Source organism: Staurois parvus, unplaced genomic scaffold (assembly GCF_062004578.1).
Source record: "Staurois parvus isolate SC_StPar_1 unplaced genomic scaffold, SC_StPar_1.0 ptg000023l, whole genome shotgun sequence".
NCBI classification, from domain to species: Eukaryota; Metazoa; Chordata; class Amphibia; order Anura; family Ranidae; genus Staurois; species Staurois parvus.
In genome coordinates, this window is record NW_028317819.1 from 4,784,835 (window position 1) to 4,807,406 (window position 22,572).

A 22,572-nucleotide genomic window follows, 5' to 3' on the forward strand; every position below is an offset into this window, starting at 1 on the left:
AACAAGCTGAATTTAGAAGATAATTGGCTACCACGCACAACTGCACCAGATTCGGAGTGCTCTAGTTTTAGTAAATCTTCCTCTTTGTGTGAAGGGGCTAGAGCTTTGTAACATGTAACATTCATCCAGTATCATCCACCATATCATATGTGCTGAGTAGAAGCTTGCTGTGTTCTGCTCTGGTGGCAGTAAAGTGGTGGTGAAGAGGTAGAGAGTTCAGACTTGGTGTTTGACACTCTGCAGTCCTGTATACTGAAAGTCTGGTTTGGAAGACTTTCATAAAGGTTTGCCAGAGTATTTGTAAAATGTGGGTAAACTATTTCTATGAGTACAGTTTTTGAACATCAGTTCTATAATAAACCCAAGAAGTCCACAATTAGAATATTCATCATGTGGTTTAAAATGAGGATATTGGTTTTACAGATATGGCTATGAATAGGGCTTTCATTATTCAGAAAATTGATAAATTATTTACAAAGAAGAGATGCAGCTCTATAGTAGTGTTTCCTTCTAGATGATCTGATAACTACATTTTCAGTTTATTTGGCTCATTTAAATAGAGCTGACATATTCATTAACTCTTAAAGGAGAGCCTTTTCTTCAATAAAATACACCTACATGCCTGTTCACTATCCTCTGCAAAATGTAGATGAATCTGTGCAGCTCCACTTATGTTTCTGGAACAGTGCCAGTGTGTCCCAGGATGAGTGCATATAAGGTTTTACAAAATAAAAGCAACAGTATACTCCAGTATTGTTTAAAAAATGGAGACAACATTGTGCTACAGATCTCTGCATAATATTATTAAAATGTAGCATTTAAAATAGATTTGTTACAAAATATCTTACCTTTTACAGCACTGAAAACAGCCCTTAAATCTTTGTATAATCTGTTACCTTCATTCTGAAATAAGAATTATTGTTACTTTTCTTGAAGGACCACTAAAAAGAATACTACAGAGAACAGACAGCACTGGATACATCACTCATTAATACCACTGTGTGTGTACACTGCAGAACAGCCTACTGTTAATATTTATTAGTTAAAAGAGAAGTTCAGGATTTTTTTTTCAATCATACTTACTTAGGTGGATGCAGCATCGTTTCGATGCTGCACTTGTCCCTGCTGGTTCTAACGGTGAGAATTGAGCAATCAGATACCTCTGACCACTCATTTCTCTCCCCCTATTCTGAGCAGATAGCCAGGACTGTCAATCTTTGGCTCTCTGCTCTGCCCCTCCAGTGCACACTGAAGTGCTGGACTGTGGAGGTGGCGGGAGGGGCTGGCTTAGGCTGGGATCGCTGGGAGGCTGAGCCAGGTGCTGGTCCAGGGATCTGGGTGGATTTCGACATTAAAGTCAGGATCTTTCCCCAGCCTGGAACAGCTGAGGTGTCAGCCAACAGCAGACTTTAGCCTGCTGGCGGCTGAAAATGGGTCACAGGAGTGCAGAATGAACTGTACTCCTGTGATCCACAGGAGAAGTAAAGCCAAAGCTTCTCCTTTAATCTTACTCATTCTAGTCAATATGGTCAGCCCCTGTAGTGAACAGACACTGGTTGGTTCTAAAGGATAATGTGAACAGACCCAACAAGGATTATAGCCCATGGAGGAGACTGGGGATTTTGTCTGCTTCTCCCATTCAGAGCATGGAAAAGATCTCAGGTCAGTCTCTGATCACATGGAGAGATCAGATCATTCTCTAATGATGGACAACAACATGATGAATGCAAATAGAGGGGCTGAATAAAGACAATGAAGCTTCCCTTCTGGAGTGGATGGAAAGGTGTAGTAATAATCTTGTACAGGTTAATGGTCAGAGGAAATATGGTGGCTCTCCTGCAGACTGGGTTGAAGAAGCTCCTTCACTTGGGACAGAAATGTTAATCAACAATCTCCCACAAGAAATCTATGAAGATAAATTAATTCCACTTTTTCAAACTGTTGGAACATTATATGAGATTTGTCTAATGATGACTTTTCTAGTGGACAGATTACACAAGTGAAAGCCAAACACCTGAAAGACAGCATGTGTAATGTAATTAGTGTATTCAGAGTTGTGGTTGCAGGACTTTAGATCACATTTAATTGGGCTATTGTTACCTGCTAGCTGTTCATTAGATGTACTGTTAGATATACAGGTGTACCTCGGTTTACAAACGCCTCGGTTAACGTAATTTTTGGTTTATGAATGAAAATCCCTTGAAAATAATACCTTGGTTTACAAATTGTTTACGAATTTGTTTCGCGATATGAAGTGTATGTAGGTGCTGATTTTTAAATGCAATTGATGGCCTTTTTTTTTTCTTCACTATAGCTCACAGAATTAGCTGTCATGTTAGCTTTGTTTCTTTTAAGAAACTAAAAGGAATCATTGTTTCTTTTAACTTGGGGAAATAAACTAAAAGGAAACTTTCTTTCTTTTAGTTGGCAGGAGGGAAGTGCCAGCTGAATCTCTGAGCTATAGTGAAGAAAAAAAAAGCGTTAATTACATTTAAAAACCGGCAACATAATAAATAAAAAAACAGCGCAGGGTCCTCCCTCCCATCCATACCAAGCCCTTCGGGTCTGGTTTGGATTTTGAGGGCAACTCTCAAAAATTTTGAGGGCAAAATAAAAAAAAAAAATGTTGAAGTGGTCCTCCCCAAAATCCATACCAGACCCTTATCCAAGAATGCAGCACAGCAGGTCAGGAAAGGGGAGAGGGACAAACAAGGCTCCCCCCCTCCTGAACCATACCAGGCCACATGCCCTCAAAATGGGGGGTGCTTTGGGGCAGGAGGGGTTTCCCCCCCAAAGCACCTTGTCCCCATGTTGATGGAGACAAGGGCCTCTTCCCCACAACCCTGGCCGGTGGTTGTGAGAGTCTGCAGGTAGGGGACTTATTGGAATCTTGAAGACCCCTTTAACAAGGGGGCCCCCAGATCCCGGCCCCCTCCATGTGAATGAGTATGGGGTACATTATCCCGATACTCATTCACAAAAAACAAAAAGACAGGACCTTTCCTGACCTGCCGGGCTGCATGCTCAGATGCTCGGATAATGGACTGGTATGGATTTTGGGGGGGACCCCCAATTTTGGGGGGGACCCCCATGCCATTTTGTTTTTTAAATTTTGGCATGGGAGTTCCCCTCAAAATCCATACCAGACCCAAAGGGCTTGGTATGGATTATGGATCACAGATATACCCCTGAGGATGTACATGTACATGAAATGTGTTGGGTGAAGCCTATGTGCTGATGTCACACCACTGTGCTGTGACTCAGAGTGGTGGCTATCTTGGTATGTGAATTCACCCATGCTTGTATATCATGTGGAATGTTTTTTTATCCATTTTAATAAAACTACCACACTATATATCACTTTCTGGGCTCTGTGTGGTGAGCTTTTCTCCTAGGACAAGTCTGTTTGGCCAAAGATTCTGAGCATTGTATCTGAGCGATCAACAATTACTGCTACTATACCAGTAGTATTCTGGTGAGTGCGTAGTGGTGGCGGAATGTTCACTGGATCCTCTAGCACCATTTGGATTTGGACACTTTGCTGCTGTGTCTTGCAGTGTCATGGACACATATTTGTTTACCATTTGGACTGTACTTTGTCATGTTGTCATTGTGCTGCACATTAGCACTAATATACACTGGATGGACTATATTTCTTCATTGTTTCACTGAGCTATATGTAATTAATTTTGCACTAGTGTGTTTATTTTACACTTGGCGTTTTAGTATGATTCCTTTGATATCTATATTATTCATCATATTTTTTAGCGCTGCACTTTATACACATATGTTACTGTGAGATTGGCTGTCACTATTTCTTGTGCTAGCTGCTTTGTTGCTTCTTTCAGCGCTCACCCTATACTATTTTGGTGTCACAGGTATAAGCTCTCTTAAAACCTGAACTGAAACTCTAGTACTACCAGATGCTGTTTCCACATAAAACTGAAATACCCAGTGGCTCTCTGTAAACATTGAGTCTTGTTTCTCCTGCTGCAACACAGGAAGTCTTATTCTCATTAGTGTATTCTTCGCAAGTAAGATAGATGTTTCAGCACAGAGAGTGAGACTCCTGACAATAGTTATGGTAGTGTGGTGTTGTTGGCAAGTCAAGTACAGATGTCTAGTCACCAGATCGCCTAAGGGGCTTTTGTATAACAAGTTTCCAATCAAGAAAAAATACAGTATTGCTTCCTATAACAACTGTTCAGCTTTCAACTGTGATTTTAGCAGAAGTGAAAATGGAAAAATGGGGTTGATTTACTGAAGGCAAATAGAGTGAACTTTGCAAGGGCAGTTGCACTAATTTTTCTCCAGAGTTTAGTGAATGTGGTGAAGGTCTGCTGATTTCCATCATCCAATCATGTGCCAGCAAAAATGCTGTATTTTTCTTCTTTTTCTCCCACCTGATCGGGTATTCTTTACAAAGTTAAGCTTCACCACATTCACAAAGCCCTGGGGAAAATGAGTGCAACCGCACTTGCAAAGTGCACAGTCTATCTGCCTTTAGTAAATAAACCCCAAGGATTATGATAGGTTTCCATGTTCGTTTAACAATAAACCCCTAAGAAGCTAGTGAGTGGTTGAGTCTGTCAACATTCGCCCATTGTTGATATATCTATTTTGAGTGTATGAATCATTTAAAGGTAAACTCAAAATTGAAAATTTTAATTAGGCAACTTTTTATGGTAAACAGTGCTCAGTGTTATTATGTCTCTTTGCATTTGACTCTTTACCTGTTGCTTGGTAAACTCATAAGCACTTTGCTCAAACATCTCATCTTTTGTTTCTATTGTTCGTCCAAGTTTTTGAAGGACCTAAAAGTAAAATAGTGCCAAAAAATAAAATAAAATACAATATATTATGACTGTTAGACATTGTTAATTGGCAATAAAATGCAAGAATATATCTATGATGCCATTCTTCCAGTACTCAAAATGTTGCAGTTAAAATGCGTTGTGCCAAGGTTGCCCATTGGGTTGGAATAGGATGACAATGCACCTCAACACATTTTGATGGACATGCAGTATGTTTTTCAACATTTTTTTGGTTCAGATCTATGTGACATAGAGCATTGAACTGCAAGAGCGGTTTGGGGCATTAGCTGTGTGCATCAGGGCAGGATTCAAAATGAATGGCACTGCAAAGAGTTCCATGAAATGTCTTTTCTGTTTTGTACAGCCCCAAATCTTCTTTCATGTGATATTGTGAAATGAAAACTTACAGTATGGCTTTGGAAGCAACTGGTCCTTTATCTGTTTTTTACAGTAAAATAAATTTTACTGCATGAAATATAATTTTACTGCATGAAAATCAATTTCAAGTAGAACTCCCATTTATTACTACATTTTTACTGTAAAGGGTAATTCCACTTTCATGGAAAAAAATAGCAAAAAAAAAAAGTTGCATATGCAATGGATATACAACCCATGCTTATAAAAATTGCCTTTCCTTTTCAATCTGCAGCCGCTGTAATTTTCTGTATAATTTAATGTAATTTGGCAACCTGGACGCATTCTGTACACCGTTGGTGTAAGTTCCAAGAAATGTAATTTCCTGCTTGGATGATTGGCTCACTGATTTTCCAAGAAGTTTGTAATCAAATTTTAGGTACCATAGTAATTTTAGTTTTGGTGAGATACTCCCCAAGGGTTAAATACTTCTGAAGGGATGAAGACCCTGCAATTTTACGCAATAGTACACTACGGGGGAGATTTACAAAAACTGGAGCATACAGAATCTGGTGCAGCTCTGCATAGAAATCAGCTTCCAGGTTTTATTGTCAAAGCTTAATTGAACAAGCTGATATTAGAAGCTGATTGGCTAACATGCACAGCTGCACCCGATTTGAAGCACTCCAGTTTTAGTAAATAGCCCCCTCAGGCCCCATTCACACTATAGCATTTTAAATCATGGTTAGAATCACTTCAATTCTGCCCTTGATTTCAAAATGCTTTGCTAAAATAACAAATCACACAACAGGTGTTCAGGTGCCATTCATTTAACAGGTGGTGCTGTTCTGCCGCGATTGTCGAGTGATATACCGAGCTGCAATTGCATCAAAACACGTCGTGCAAAACGTGTCACCAGAAAGAAATTTCTTTTGGGTGACACGATTTGCAAGATGCAGTTTGATTCTATTGCAGCATGATTTTTCATGTGACAAACACAGCAGAATGAAGAATGCCACCTAAATATGTTGTTATGTGATTTTTATTTTAGCAAAGCATTCTGAAATCGCGGGCAGAATTGCTGTGATTCTGCCTGCGATTCAAAGCACCATGTAGTGAATAGGGCCTTAGAGTGCACCAGCTGATTATAATTAACCAGATCCTCCCTTTCAGAATCCGTCTGCAAAAGACTGCAACGTACATTCAGGGACGTAGTTAAGGGGGGGTCAGGGGGGTTCAAACCTCCCCCCCCCCAGAGCATCTTTGCAAAAATCAACTGCATGATGTCCCTGCTGTGCTGCTTGCTGCTAGTGGCATGTGCGGCTGGCAGCAGAGCAGGGACACCATGCAGTTAATTTCTGGACTGACCCCAGTGGCAGGCAGTAGAGACGGGTGTTAAATGTTGTCATAAGGGCGGCATGTGTGCACTGCTGGGCTGGCATTTGGAAGCAGCAGGGACTTGACTCACTTACTGCTCTGTTGGCTGTCTCTCTCTACACAATGTACATTAGTACACACCTCCACTCCAGAATCTGGGCTTGCACCACCCACAGGGCGATGTGTGCTCTGTACTGAGCTTGTCAGACTTGGGTTGGGCCATGGGCTGAGGGAGGAGAAAGCTGTCGGCTGAGTCTGGTGTGGACTGTATCACAGTTACTCATTGCCTTCTCACCTGGGCCCCACCCCGTCCAAAGCAGCAGGAACACTGAGGAAAGCGGGAGCATCTGTCCCGCCCACTGCCGCTTGCCATTGGCTCCTCCTTGTAGTTCCATTCTGGTTACCTGTTCCCATGCCAACTGAGCAGAGGGGGAGCGTCTGCTGCGCCCACCACTCTATTATTATTGGATGCACAGTTCCGCTTCCCGCCTTTGGCTTGGGGGAGAAGATTGCCTGGGTCCTGCACCAGTGCGGAACACTGCCCACCACATGGAGGAAGTGCTCCAATCAGTGTCAGTCCTGACTCTAGGAGTCCAGATATGTGACTGTGTCCCTCTTGTGTTCTCCTCAGGGCCAGGCTAGCTTACCACTGCTGTGTGCTAATGAATTTCATTCAGTAGAAGAGATTGTGGAAGGATTAGAAACCAGCAAAGTTGGTGATTGAGGCTGGGCAGCTAGGCTGAGTCTTCCACTGCTGTGATGTTAGGCTCTGGCCCCTGGGCCAGTTCATATCTAGTGATTTGGGATCATGGACGGAATTGCTGTGATTCTGCCTGTGATTCCAAATCGCACTGTAACCCTGGAAAAATGCAGCACGCGTGACGTGCTTGTGTTCCATTCATTTTTAGTGGCATCAAAATGTGGTGTGATTTTGTGGAGATTGTTAAGTGATGTATCAGACAACAAACACTTCAAAACCACACCGCGTTTTGATGCCACTAAAAATGAATGGAACACAAACATGTCATGTGTGCTGCGATTTTCCAGTGTCAGCATTGTAGTGTGATTTGGAATCGCAGCGATTTCGTACAGCACACAATCCCAAATCGCTAATGACGGTGACTGAGGCTGTTGCTGTTGCGTTAGGTCCTGGGCCAGTTCACATGTGATTCTGCCTGTGATTCCAAATCACACTGCAATGCTGGCAAAACTCAGCACACATGACGTGCTTGTGTTCCATTCTTTTGTAGTGGCACCAAAATGTAGCGTGGCTTTGTTGTGATTGTAAAATTTATCGCACAACAAACACTCCAAAACAACACCGCATTTGTAGTGCCACTAAAAACAAATGGAGCGCATCAGGTGTGGGGCGTTTTGCCAGCATTGCAGTGCGATTTGGAATTGTGGACAGAATCACAGTGATTCCACCCACAATCTTAATTATGAACAGGGCCATAATGAAAGGCTGGGCTGAGTTTTTCATTGCTGTTGCATTCTAATGTGAACCTAGGCTAATGGTACCTCCAGGCATCTGCACTAAGTAGCAGCGTGTTTTTCTTTGTAGGTGCAGAAAGGTGTGCGATTACACACCTTCCCACACTGGCTCTGATGTGAAACAATAACATTCTGTGATTACTTGAAAACATTTTTTTCTACCCATGCAGTGGGGCTCTGTGCTCACACTGTACAGGTTAACTGGTCGTTTCTATCCAGGGGATTGTAGAGCAGAGATATATTTACCTAATCCTTCGATGCCCAGCGCAAGTCCAGTCCCTGCCTCTCCTGCCTCCTGCAGTCTAATGGTCTTGTGCAGTGGACCGTTGATGTCATCACACACATAGACTGGTTCTGGATGTGAGGATGGCAGGATCAGTCCACTGCCGAACATGGCAAAATGCCATTTCCGAAGGATCAAAGGATTGGGTGAGTATAAACTCTGTGTTCACCCCTGAAAAAATCAAGCAGTTACACTTTTTCCAATCTTTATGAATTTGGCGCGATTTAATTTATTTAAAAACTTTTACTTGGTACCTGCTGCTCAACCCCAGCCCCCCAGACCAAAAAATTATCTACGGCCCTGTGTACATTGATCACCCAGAGGGAATTGTTTTTTTTCAAACAGTAGCGTTACTTCCAGATCTTCCACTGACCAAAAATTATTCTTTATTGTTATCTCCTGAACCCCCCCCTCCTTTATTTATGCAGGTAAAAGATAGTGTGTTTTTATTGTCTGTGTTCATTGGAAAGATTCACCCCTCTATTTGTACTGGTTACCATTGTTACTGAAAAAGAAAGTGAAGCAAAATTTTAAACTTTTAGAGTTGTTCGCAGAAATAGGGACGGTTTTTCTTTGGATGACTGTCTAAGAATTCCTCCTAATTTGGGGGAGTGCCTCTAACATGGGGTTATACTCTGGAGCAGGAAGCAAAAGGAAATTTCCCTAACAATACAAAGACAGCAAAATAATAGGGTTTTAACCCTTATCGCCTCTATCCAAAAAAAAAAAGTTTTTGTCTATACATGCTCTTTGAGGAAGAAATGGTGCAGGTTTGTTACCATCTGTTCATTCAAACATGGCACAATATTAACAATAGTGAATTAAGGTAAAATGGAAATGTGTAATCGCCAAAGGCTGAGATTGTGAAATAATATTGGTCAAGCAATAGCAGGGTCACATTTAACCAGTAAGCATCATAGTCCGAGGCCTAGCTGTGTGAGATGCTAATAGGTATCCTTAAAAAAGTTATAACATTTTGCTAATTCACTTTAACCTAAATTATTCTAAGTTCATTGCAACTAGAATCCAGGGAGCACCTCTGAAAGACAGTCGAGGCATGCCTCCCTGGTCTGGGTTCTGCAATCTCTTATCTTCCTGTTTCTTGTATTACTACTCCCTGTCAAAATTTGTATGTGAGAGATAGCAACAAGCATACAGTGGGTGTGTTTGGGAATAGATCTCCTCTACCATAAGCAGCAGTTCTCAGATAACCAATCTAAGAACAAAATAGGTGGGCAGACCAGTGCACTACAGCAATGCCTGAATGAGGCAACTGGATTAGTTTACTAAAGGAATGAAGAATCGTCACACAATAGATTGTGGGAATATTTACATCAGTTATCCAATCATGTGTGGATGAAGTATGGAATAGGAATTTGCTTTTCACATGACTGAATAATTTAAGTGATTTATCTCCTAAGTTATTGCTCAATGCATTCATCTAGACAGTTTTGACCAAAGTGTCTCTTTGAAATATTTTCTTTTTCCTGTGCTTATAGGTAACAGTAACCCATGATTAGCATACAGGCTAGTGCATAAGGTAAACTGGTGAGAGGGTACGGCACCAAACATTAAATTACTCATTTATTTTTGAATGTTTTTGGTTTGCTTTCTCTGAACACTTTGAGGCACTTTGGGGTTGATTTGCTAAAACTGGAAAGTTCAAAATCAGGTACAACTTTGCATAGAAACCAATCAGCTTCCATTTTTTTTCTGTCAAAGCTTAACCTTCCCAGCAGTCTGATTATGTAAGTATTACTGTGGTCAAAGCGGTACATTTTTTTGCATGGAAATATGTTATTTTTTTATTGTAGGCCTGTAATTCTTAGGAATAACTCACTGAAATGTGTCCGAACAAGAGTCTAATAAACATCCCGGGTAATATTTGAAACATTAAATCATAAATTATATTATAAATAACCATAAAAAATAATAATATAATAATAATAAATTTAATTCAATAATGTATTCAAACCAAAAACACTGAAATTTGAAATAGAGCACCAAGTTCGCACATCATTGAGCTTAGTCGCAAAATCATTTTCAATTTCCCCACAATTCATTATCACTCAATTCTGCAAGTGGTTCTAATTTACTATCTCTGTTCTCTAGCTGGTCTAAAACTGCTTTTGACCTAAAGGGACGCTTTTTGGACGCCATTGACATTTATCAGTTTCCAGGCAGAAAGAACAGTAAAAATGCAGGTAGGGCACAGGAACAAAGCACTCGGGACAAAATGTATGTGAAATGGTTTGATACAGTAATGTTATACTATGAGATTTTAGTGTATTGAGTGAATGTCACTTTTAAAATTTTTGAATTTCCTGCCGGTTCTGTCCCCCCTACGTCCCGACGCTCGCAGGGAACAGATCCCGGAAGACGGATGCTGGCATCGGCCAGAGGAGATGGCCGGGGACACTGCAGGGGGGACATCGCAGGAGCGAAGGACAAAGTAAGTGATCGAGGGAATCCCTGAGCAACGCTGCAGGGTAATCCCGAGTGTAGCTCTGTGTTACCGCTTTTGGTACTGAAAGTTAATTCTGAGCTACACTTGGGAATACCACCAGGGAGGTTAATTGGATAAGCTGAGGTTAGAAGCTGATTGGCTACCATGCACAGCTGAACCAGATTTTGCATTCTGCAGTTTTAGTAAATCCCTCCTATGCCTAATGCAACTTCACAGGAGATAATCGCAAGACTATCTGCAGTGTACAGTCTTGTCCACTTTTTTGGCAGGCCTCCAATAGTGGACTTTTCAGTATTCTGTCTCCAGTACCTGATTCTTGTTTTTATTTTTTTGGTATTACACAAACATAACATGGTTGTTAACTTAGTAGGTGGAATCTTTATGGCCTCTTCACATACAGCATGAATGAGGTGTTTATGTGCCTAGTGGAACTACATGCAGGCAACTGTAGTGTTACCCCCCCCAGGAGCTGCTGCTTATTTTGAGTTCTTTATCTTGACCTTGCAAGTACCTCAGCACCACTGACACCTTGGGTATACATGTTAGTAGAGGTAAATTTGTGCTTTTTGTTAATACCTTAGAGTCACCCTGAAATGAAATTTAGAACTTGAAGTGTAAAACAATGTATATTGACGTATAGTGCTCACATAAACAGAATGTAACAGTTAGAATATTTGCAGCACATACTACATCAAGGCTTTACTTTAGCATAAGGCAACCACAAACTGGTACCAAATAGATCAGGAATACATTGCTATGAACTCTTGGAATGAGTGAGCTAAGCCTAGGCTTTTGCAACAAATAACTGGTAGTGCACTGAAATTTGCACTTAGAAGTAGATAAGCTATGTTCTGTCTCTACGTTTGGTCTTCTGCCGGCTGTGTTGGGACCCTTGAAGACGTTGGCATGCTTATGGAGGGTGAATATCCCTGCACTCACTGAGCAAGTTCTAGGAAACAGCAGGCTCCTTGGAACACTGAAACGGGAGGGGCCAGACAAAAGTGTAAGGTTTAAGGTTCGGTGGCAAGCTCTGGCTAACAAGACTAATGGTGCTTAGTAGCCAACAGAGGGAAAGTAGCAGTAGAAGCAAAGAGCAGTAAAACCTCCTAATAGATATGCACAAAGTCAAGAAAGAAGTCATTAATGGGTCAATGACCTGCTCACTAGCTCCACTGTGTCGGTTGTAGCAGGCTTAGTCCCGATGGAGGGGGCCCCTTTTCAGATGGTGTTGATTTATGATGTTTCCCTGCAGTGATCAGATGAAGCATGGACACTGTAGGACAGCAGCATTCTCTGGCGTATCCCTGCGCAGCAGTGGTCACAATCAACTGGACTGAGCGCTATGCTTTGTACTATCCAGAGACATAAGCATTAGGCCTCTGTGCGGGACTTGACCACAGTGACCCCCGGCACCCTGACTGTAACTTAGTCCAGTGATCTACCTCTAATCGCATGCTTTCCAGAACTAACGGGTCCTGGCAACGATGCAGCACTTCTCAGCTTTCTTGGCTCTTTTGCTCTTCATCTGCATATCCTTCCCTTTTGCACACACTGGCGGCTATCTCCCAATTGCCCCTCTACTTCCCAGGCCTTTCTTTTGGTATGACCCTTCCTGCCTTTAGGCACTCTGGATCTTATAGTTTCTTTTGCCTGCAATGGTATTGGCACCAAACTATTGTACATCTCCTAGCATTCAGTGTTCCATGCTTGAAAGAATCAGTGGGTTCAAAGTCTGAATAAGCTCCATCTTATGCCAAAAAACAGGAACTACATTCAGGAAATGTTATAAATAAGAATTCTTTTTAAAGCCTACATAGTTCAGTAACAGGGATTCTAATCACACAACCTATGTACAGTAAATAATGCAGACTCAGTGGCTGTAAGGACCCACCCGCACAGCCTAGATTGCAGACCTACATGGGCGGGTGTGGGGCCCTGAATGCAGGCAGTGTGCGTAAACAAAACCCTCAGTCATGCTCTACGGGCCTTTTGCACCCATGTGAAACAAGCTTTAATCAACTATCTGTGCCTAGAGCATGAACACTAAATACTGTCCTGTAAATATTGCCTATATGATTGTTACAAATTTTGGACTTTCTGTTGAACACACGGGGTTAAAATAAAGGTCAGGTTGCAACATCGACTGTATAGAATGTTGCGGCAATGAAAACTTCCTGCTTTGTTGCACTTTCGCATCTGATATAATGAACAGGAAGTTCTAACCACCGTGTAATAATACCAGGCAGCTGCAAGCTCTGTTTATCAGGTCTTATTGTGAAAAAAGGTATAGCACTTCAATTATACAGAACAGATATAAATCCACCATATGTATAATAAAAACACTTTGCATATTGATGTGTGTGTGTGTGTAAAGACTAACATATAGCGCATCATAAAAAGTCCACTCAAAAGTAGAGACTGATCACTTATGTCACCTGCTGATTTATTTTCTCTTTTGGGAGCTCTAGCAGTGAGGTATTCCTGCCAATATGAAATGAATAAAATAAATACAAAATAAAATGTATTTTTTTTAATGCGGAAAACACAATGGGGTTGATTTGCTAAAGGCAAATAGACTGTTCGCTAGTTGCACTTTGCAATGAAACATTCCCAGAGCTTAGTGAGCGAGGTGAAGAATGAGGCGAAGAACGAGGTGAAGCTCTGCTGACTTCCATCATCTCATCATGTGCAAGCAAAAGTGATGTTTTTTTATTTTCCTGGGTATTCTTTGCAAAATGAAATTTTACCACATTCACTAAACTCTGGGGGAAAATCCCTTTCAAAGTGCAAATTCCACTGCAAAGTGAACAATCTATTTAACTTTAGTAAATCAATCCTGTTGTGTTTTCCCCATAATGAACAATACATTTTTAAAAATCCAGCAGGGATAAACTCTTTTGTGATTACAGTGGTGGATATACAGCACTGTAAATTCAAGTATGGAGATCTCTCCAGGGGACTCCTAAAGAGTTGTAGGAACATATGTAAGCTGGTACTTACTAGGGAATTACTGTATTACGTGTTCTTTATTTTTAGTTCTTCCTTTTTCTTTTGTATGCTGTATTGCTGCCCTGCAGAGCTGGTGCCTCTTGAGAGTTAAGGGTTAACAATGCAGGTCAGGTTTTCCTGGGCTTTTTGGGTGGTAATACCCTCTGATGTATAACTGGAGGGTACTGCCTCAAGGGTGAGTTAGCTCCATGTGTGCGGGAAGGGAACAGAAGCTGTGCTAGCATGTGATTGCCATCTTGCTTGATTCCACCCCTTTGGGGGAACACAGCCGGGATTCCAGGGGCATTGACTTGCTTTCATCTAAGGACTTGTTAGCATTTACTAAAGATGTGCACAATGTTAAAATGTGTTTCATTTTGGATTCATCTGTTAAGTTAATAATTTGTTTTGTTATATTCCTTATGCTAGAATGATTCTTTTTCAGAAATTGTTTCATATATTTGGATTTGTTTTGAAAATGATTTCGAATTTTCGACTATATTAATTCTGTTTCATTCTAATCTATTTTTTTTCTATTCTATTTTAGTGTATTGTATTGTATTTTATTATTTTCTGTCATATTCTGTTCTGCTTAATTCTGTGAGATTCTATTCTATTCCTTTCAATTCTATTCTATTATTTTCTGTTTTATTATATTCTCTTCTCTTCATTCTACTGTATTCTTTTTTCTATTCTGCTCTATTCTATTCTGTTCAGTTCTGTACTATTCTAGTCTATTATTTTCTCTTCTATTCTATTATTTTCTATTCTGTCCTGTTCTATTTTATTCTGTTTTACTCATCACAAATGCAAGGCTCTGCAGCAAAAATACAGCGTTTTTACAACGGAGCAGTGTGAAAGCAGCCTAAGTAGGAATCATCATCTTATTTCACTTTTATACCTTACTGTTTTTATTGCAGTATGTTTCCATTTCATATTTAAATTCATTTTTGTATTTGGATAAATTATTATTTCATTACATTATTTTGTTTTGTTATAATTTATTTTGGTTATTGTTGAAATGTGTTACTATAGTGATTTGGAAATTCGTGTACACCCGAATGTCCAAATTACAAAAATTTTGTCTGAATTTCGATTCATAATGAAATGAATCGCACATGTCTACCTTTTATATGGTACAACTACCTTAAAGGGCAGGGGCACTCAGAAGGAACTTCATGTTTAGAATGGATGTAAAGAAGCTGTAATTGTTTATTTATACTTTAACAACTTTAGTAAAGAAACTTTGTTGTTATACTTCTCTGCCTGGTCTGAAGTTACTTATAGATATTAGTCAAAGGGGTGCATGCATGCATGGCATATCATATATATGGTTCACACCAGGGGCGAGGATGCCACAGGAAAAGATGTAGTACATATGTCTAATATGCAGTGGAGCTAAGTCAGAAAGGCTATATTGCTGTTGCTAATGACTACGGTACTGCCATCTAGGTCCATAAAGCAACCAAGCAAGCAGAAGTGACTTGGCATAGGTGATGGAAGGTCCCAGTTATGAAAGAGTTTGTGTGCTTTGGCTCCCTACCTAGCAATCAATACCCCAGTCTTTGGTCCAATTGCAGTATGGGGAATCCTAGGGACCCAGCCTATATGTCAAGGAAGATGGAGTGAGGCCTCAAGAAGAATAAGTACAGGTTATGAACACAGGTAAACTTACTAGGTTTGAAGTTTAACATATGGATCAGTGCCACTGGAATGAGGTGAAGGGTAACTAGGCTGGTGCGCACTCTGCGGCACCGGCTCAGAAATGCTGCACGAAAGAGAGAATTGCAATAGGAACTGTTTTCATTAGTGTACAGAGTATAAACACTTAAAGAACTGTTCCACAAATTACAAGGAGTTAAACTATGTCTGTGTAGAGAAGTCCTGCTTTTACGGAGAGTGCTGCCTTAATGCCAGACCTACGGGTAGGCATGTGCCTCAGTTAGCCTTTAGGGGCACTAGCGAGCACTCCTCCCCTTCCCCAATCTGGACACTGCCCACAGGTAGGTTTTGTGATAATCCACCATATAAAAAAATTGACATATGAGGTCTGGGTGACCTTATCCTTTGTGGCCCATTCACATAAGAATGCTGTGCTTAATCAGCCCATTCAAAATAAATGGGCTTTAATGCTCCTCAACCCATATAGGTCTTGCTAAATTTTTTAGAGTGTATTGCATTGAGCATTGCTGTACATTGTTTCTTAGCTGCGTTCTGAAGATATGTTGCAGTGCTATTCAAATGAATGGCACCGCAACACACTGACAAGTGCAGGGTGCTTTAACAAGTGTTGCAGTAGCTGTAAATACTGTAGAAGCATGAATGGGCTATTATTTTGGATATTGAATCAGTAAGTTGATCACTTTTTTTATGACCTTTGCTTTTTCACATTTTTTTTTACAATTGATTTCATGTTTATTTTTCTTCTTTTTTTCTAAATAATTTTTACTAGAAATGTTTTATTACAAATAGAGAGAAACAGGTCCATAGTGCACTTTTAGCGAATGTCTCCATGGTTCTATATGGCACCCTGAGCATAGTAAAGCTACTGTATGAAAACATCAGAAGAAACCTGGAGCTTTAGAGCTGTTACCACTAACAGTCCATCACAGTTCTTCTCTGGGTAGAAGGAATAGCTGCACTTTTTCTCAGTTTGTTCTTTGTTCCAGCCTCCAATCTCTGGTTAATTGGTGAGACTAAGTTATGTGTAGTACTCTATAACAACCAGATACCTTTCACAATTTTAGTTCATGCAGGCCACTGAAAAAGTTCATCTTTTAAAGCACCGGCCAGCATCTTTTATAATTTAGATAGAGCGGATGAGTTAATATTTGTTTCAGGATTTTATATTTGTTATTAACTCCTTTGGGGAGATTTTTCCACACTTCCTGTCACTGCGGTGTCCATACAATAGGGATGTGGTTGACAGCAGATTGTCACATCAATCTGTCACAACAATATTTTATGATTAGAGGAAACTTACCTCACAATCCTGAAAAAGGCCAAAGGGCAGAGGAAGGAGAGGGTCTGTATTCTTCAGCATGTAGGCAGGTGCAGGTTGACCTCCATACATAGGTGGCGCTGTTGCATCCACATTGCAGGTAGAATGGAGGATCGAAGGAATATCCATTCCTCTTAGGCCCCTGTAAATGTCATCGGATGGGCTTCTATCCGATTGGACGATGCCACCTGGTGACCCCCGCGGCCATGTTTAGTGAGGGCAGAGCTTACAAAAAGCCTTGGCGCACATTCTACATGTGGCTAGGTGAAGGACAGGGAAAGTGTGCCTAGTATAGAGAAAGGTTCCAGAGGAGGAAGGACAGCATAGAGATTGTCACCAGAGTTCCTTATTGAACTTTTCAGCTACATGTGCTTACTGCAGCTGCCTCTCAGCCGCTCCCTGTGCCAGGTGCTGCCAGCCTGTATGCATCAACATGTGTGTGTCCGCATACTGCTGTGGGTGTTGCCGCTCATTTCTTACAGTTGGAAAGACTCTGTTACTGTATCTGGAATCACTTGACAATATAACTTTGCATTCTCAACCACTGTGTGTACTGTGACATCCCACTGGGTGCCTACTGCCTGGGCCTTCCCCTTCCCCACATCATACAAGCAGAACAAAAAGTAAGAGAGACAGAATGGTATTGTTTCCTAGTACTGGCATCCCTTGGCATCGGAGATGCTGCTCTCTCTTGGTTCTCATCCTACCTATCCCGACGCTCCTTCAGTGTCACCTACAATGGTGCCACCTCCCCCTCCCTCCCCCTCTCTGTTGGTGTCCCCCAAGGCTCTGTCCTTGGACCCCTTCTCTTCTCCATCTACACCTCCTCCCTGGGCAAACTCATACAATCTCACGGCTTCAACTATCACCTCTATACTGACGACACCCAAATCTACCTCTCCACCCCTCACCTCACCCCCACTATCTCCGCCCGCATCACTCACCTCCTAAATGACATCTCAGACTGGATGTCGCTACATTTCCTCAAGATTAACCTCTCCAAAACCGAGCTTCTCGTCTTTCCCCCTGCCCACACCCCCCCCCCCATCCTATCCATCATCACCAACAACTCCACTATCACTTCCGCCCCGCAAGCCAAAGTCCTTGGCGTCATTCTTGACGCGAACCTCTCCCTCCAACCGCATGTCAAATCACTCACAAACACATGCAGGCTCCATCTTCGCAACATTGCCAAGATCCGCTCCTTCCTCACCCCAGACACCACCAAACTTCTAGTACACTCCCTCATCATCTCACGCCTTGACTACTGCAACTCCCTCCTCACTGGCCTACCCAAGTGCAGGCTCTCCCCGCTCCAGACCATCCTGAACTCAGCTGCCAGACTCATCCACCTTACCACCCGCTCCACCTCTGCCACCCCCCTCTGCCTCTCCCTCCACTGGCTCCCGATTGCCCAACGCATCAAATTTAAACTCCTTACCCTGACCTACAAAGCCGTTCACAACACTGCCCCTGACTACCTCACCAATCTGATCACCAGGTACCACCCTACCCGTACCCTTCGCTCCTCACAGGACCTCCTTCTATCCTGCTCCCTGGTCTCCTCCTCCCATGCACGACTGCAGGACTTCTCCAGGTCCTCCCCCATCCTCTGGAACTCACTGCCCCAATCCATCAGACTGTCGCCTTCTCTATTCACATTCAGGCGCTCCCTCAAAACCCATCTCTTCAGGGAAGCCTACCCCACCCTCACCTAATGGCCATCCTCCCTCATTCCTCCTACCACTTCATCCCCCCCAGCCACTTCCTACTGTACCTTTACCCCCTCCCTCCTAGATTGTAAGCTCGTAAGAGTAGGGCCCTCTTACCCCTCGTACGCTGTCTGTCTTCGTTGTACTGTGCCATGTATTGTCCCCCCCTATTGTACAGCGCTGAGCAAACCCTTTGGCGCTATATAAACTCGTAGTAATAATAATAATAATAATAATAATACTGGGGGCAAAATGGCGCAAGGGACAGTTTAGATTCCCCTACGACAGAGACGGGGAGTGAGGTTTTATCCAGCTCCCTATTGTGATTAAGCACTGAATAAGAGAGAGTGTACATTTTGCTGTACATCCAAGTTACAGTTAAGAGTACCTGCTGTGCCAGGCCTAAGAACATTATCTGCTGATCATAAGTCCTGCTATGTTTGTGCATTACAGGAGTTCCAGTAAAAAGTTTATTGCATCCTGACAAGTGAGTGTGTCCAGTTGATTTTCAGCAAAGACTTTAAGCACTTAGCACCTATGAGAGCTGAGTTTGTGGACTGCAAGTATTGGTAGAACAGGGTGATGTGTGAAGCAGACACATGAGGCCTCATGCACATGGCCCTATGTGAGCCATACAGCATGTAGAGCCTGCATAGCCACTTTCCCAGCATATGTAAAGCACTCACATGGATGTATAATATATATGTGACTTTTCTATGAGCAAATACATCAGATCAAAAGATAAAACCAAAACTAATATAAAAAATTATAAAATTATATATAAAAAGTTATATATAAAAAAATTATGTCCAAAAATCCCACCGTGTCCAAAAATAAAAATAAAATGATAAATAAAAATAAAAATAAATTCAAAAAGTCCCAAAAAAATAATCCTCACAAGTGTAATACAAACACTCAAACTTTTTCTTCTTAAACCTTCTTAATACCCGCAACACTTGATATTCATGCACCTCAAAAAAAGAAAACTCGACATAGTGTCATACCTTAAATAATGTAAAACACACGTGCCACTCACTGTGCAGCATGCAAAATACAATAAATGTGTATACTCTAACCAAGTGTCAAAACACATACAATTAAGTGAAATGACAATAAGAGTGAAAACACATTCACATAAGATATGCCATGCAATGTGTGAAAAACCACTCCACAGATAACACTGCCAGTGTATCACACCACACCCTATATATATATATATAAAGTGATAACCAAACCACCACTCTCCAACTCTAATATGGATGGGTAATTACCCTATAGCAGAGACAGCAGGGCAGATTAACCACTCTGGGTTACAATCTCCTCTCATTGATTTCCTCCAACGATTATGATTTCCTCCTCCACTTTCCTCCAGAAAACCAGTCACATTATAAAAGGTATTCTCCTTTATTAAAACTCACATAAATTTTGTGGTAACAGCTCCTCCTCACAAGCAGTATGCACATGGACAGGTTCAGGGATGATAACAGTGGTCATTTCAAGAAAGGATGCTCTGTTTTCCAGCCCCAGGGTGCTGCCATGTGATGACATGAGTCTGAAGGGACTCCTGGGGTGAGAGAATTACCAGAGACTGATGTTGATCGAATGTGCCTTCTGGAGCAGCTGAAGCTTTGACACTCCAAATCAGAGAGCCAATGAGTGCTGCATGTGCGCTTGGGCATACTGAGATATGTCATAATAAATGTCTCTACTCTTATGTTAAAGCAATGCCCCCTGAAGTGCACTGTGACCTAAAGTGAAAGCATAGTACCACTCATATACAATAATATTTAATATTTGCCAATTTTTGTCAGAGGAGCATTCATTACATTTATAAAACCTATTTGTTGCATCTTGAAACTTTCACAGACATTTATCAACATCTGTACTTCAGCGGAGAGTATGTCACCAAAAAAAGGCCTCATGCACGCTGCAGCTCAAAAAAGCTGCTTCTACAGATGTTTGAGCTTTATTTTTCCTCTGCCTGTAAACTTCTCTCCATGTTACCCTATGGGGCTGATTTACTAAAATTGGAGAGTGCAAATTTGGTGCAGTTGCACATAGTAACCAATCAGCTGCTATCTTCAGCTTAGTAATTTAAGCTTTGATAAAAAAAAAACAACAACCTGGAAGCTGATTGGTTTCTATAAAGAGATGCACTAGATTTTGCACTCTCTAGTTTTAGCAAATCAACCCCTATGTGTCCATGCACAATATAGGTGTTCTCAGGAGTTTGGTGGCAGGGACGTATAGAGACAGAAAAAGAAAACCATCACTTGTGCATTCAAAGGGAGGAGCCGTTGAACATCAAAAACGCACAAAAGCTTCTTGATTTGCAATAACACTCATTAAGGCTCGTTAACATTAAGTGCGCTCAAGAGTTAATGCATGTCTGATAGGTATGGGCTGTGCCTTGCATTGCTACAACGCAAGGTAGTGGTTACCTAAAAACGTTATTGTCACAAATGACATTTCATTAATTCTTATGCATCACAGCAGGTGTGCGGCACGGTGATCAAAGTTACGCTAATATCACATTGATTCCATATGCATTTTCTAGGCTGCTCATTTGTATGTGAGGTAATTTTTCACTTTGGGCATTATTGGGCATTATTCCAACTTACAGACTATCGTTGTACACTTTATTGACATAAGGCAACCCAGCTCCTCCAAGTTTCTAAGTGAAGGCATATATCAAACATAAGGCAATCTCATCCCTTTCCCCATCAATCTGGTGGATGGCTTTATACCTTCTGGAAGGATGCCTAATCACCGGGTGCCATAGATTGTACTAATACTGCACTTACACCAAGAAGGAAAGAAAGCTGAGACACAATTATGAATTCTATGCGTACAAATCCCTAAATCATAGTATTCAGGCCAGAATAGATAGAATTTCATGACTGCCACATGTTATATTCAAACTGCTGTATGTAAAGAGAAGTATAAATGCAAAGACATCCCAACAGCATAAAACATTTCCCTAAAAAAAAAATATATATTTACATATTTAAGGCATTAAAGAATATTCACTTAGCAAAGTGGAGCTGTGTTCACTCAATTATTTTCAGAGGAACTTGCACATAATTGGCTGATTGAAGTGAATATGGCTTCACTTTATTCATCAAAAAGTGGTTAAAAAATACCTAATTTAAGAAAACATGTATGTACCATTATTATTATTTATTATATATTAAAAAGAAAGTATAAAAGGCAGTTTTCAAGTACTAACAGACTGTATGCTAAAAAGGACCATCTACATTCTGTACTATTTATTTTTTTATAATTCACTATATATTCACCACAGATTCAGAAAAATATGCATATACAATAAACACTCATCAAGTTTTGCCTGATTGATTTTTCCCCAACATTACATTCACCGGCGTATAAATAGGATAAATGTTGCTGTAGAATGTTGACGGGTGTACAGTGAATACTAGAATTGTGCAAGAAATTTGTAGAAACTTTATTTCACAAATGTACGTTCTCGTGCACTTGTAAAATACCAGGATCTGATTAATTGCTTACCACTCAGACTTTTCTGATTTTTTTGCATAATTGTACAATCCAAAGACAGTGTAAGAAACAGTTTTTGAACAAAACACAAAAACTAAAACGAACTATGACCTTATTACCTATAACTACTTCATGTATTCTCTGGCAAATAATTTAACCAATCATATCGGGAGTTCTAGAACTCCCACAACTACCACAATTGTTCACAATACCTTTTCTTGTGCCCGAGAAAATCTTTTTTGGACATTTTTGGCAAAGATCCCTGCACCTCCTTGCTTGGCTTCTGCCATTGTTGTTTGCTAGTAGATGTGGTTTCCTAATGTGTGTATGAGAACGTCTGCAACGAAGGAGAAACATCAGTTCCTCCCAAGCTGTGCTTTTTCCGTTTTAAGATCTCTAAAACCACTTCACTTTTTTTAGACACTTCGACTGGTATGCTTGCACCTAATACCGTATATATCTTTGTAAATGCATATTACAACTAAAGATTTAAAAAAGCAAAGGGACTTTATCAAAGAAGAAATATCCTTTAATCAAAAGGATGATGAATTGTAGCCAAAAGAGCA

At 40.9% G+C, this 22,572-nt stretch overlaps 1 protein-coding gene across 1 annotated transcript in view; it reads right to left on the reverse strand.

Annotated features, from left to right (window-relative positions):
- BIN2 (bridging integrator 2) overlaps positions 1-22,328 on the reverse strand; it is a 63,445-nt gene extending 41,117 nt beyond the window's left edge. Inside the window, exons 1-3 of the mRNA XM_089692966.1 lie at positions 22,219-22,328; positions 4,734-4,814; positions 849-903 (exon numbers count right to left, since the gene is read on the reverse strand). Coding sequence (XP_089549092.1) covers positions 849-903; positions 4,734-4,814; positions 22,219-22,296 — 214 coding nt within the window. The 5' untranslated portion in view covers positions 22,297-22,328. The remainder of the gene's footprint in view (positions 1-848; positions 904-4,733; positions 4,815-22,218) is intronic.
- Positions 22,329-22,572: the final 244 nt, after the last annotated feature.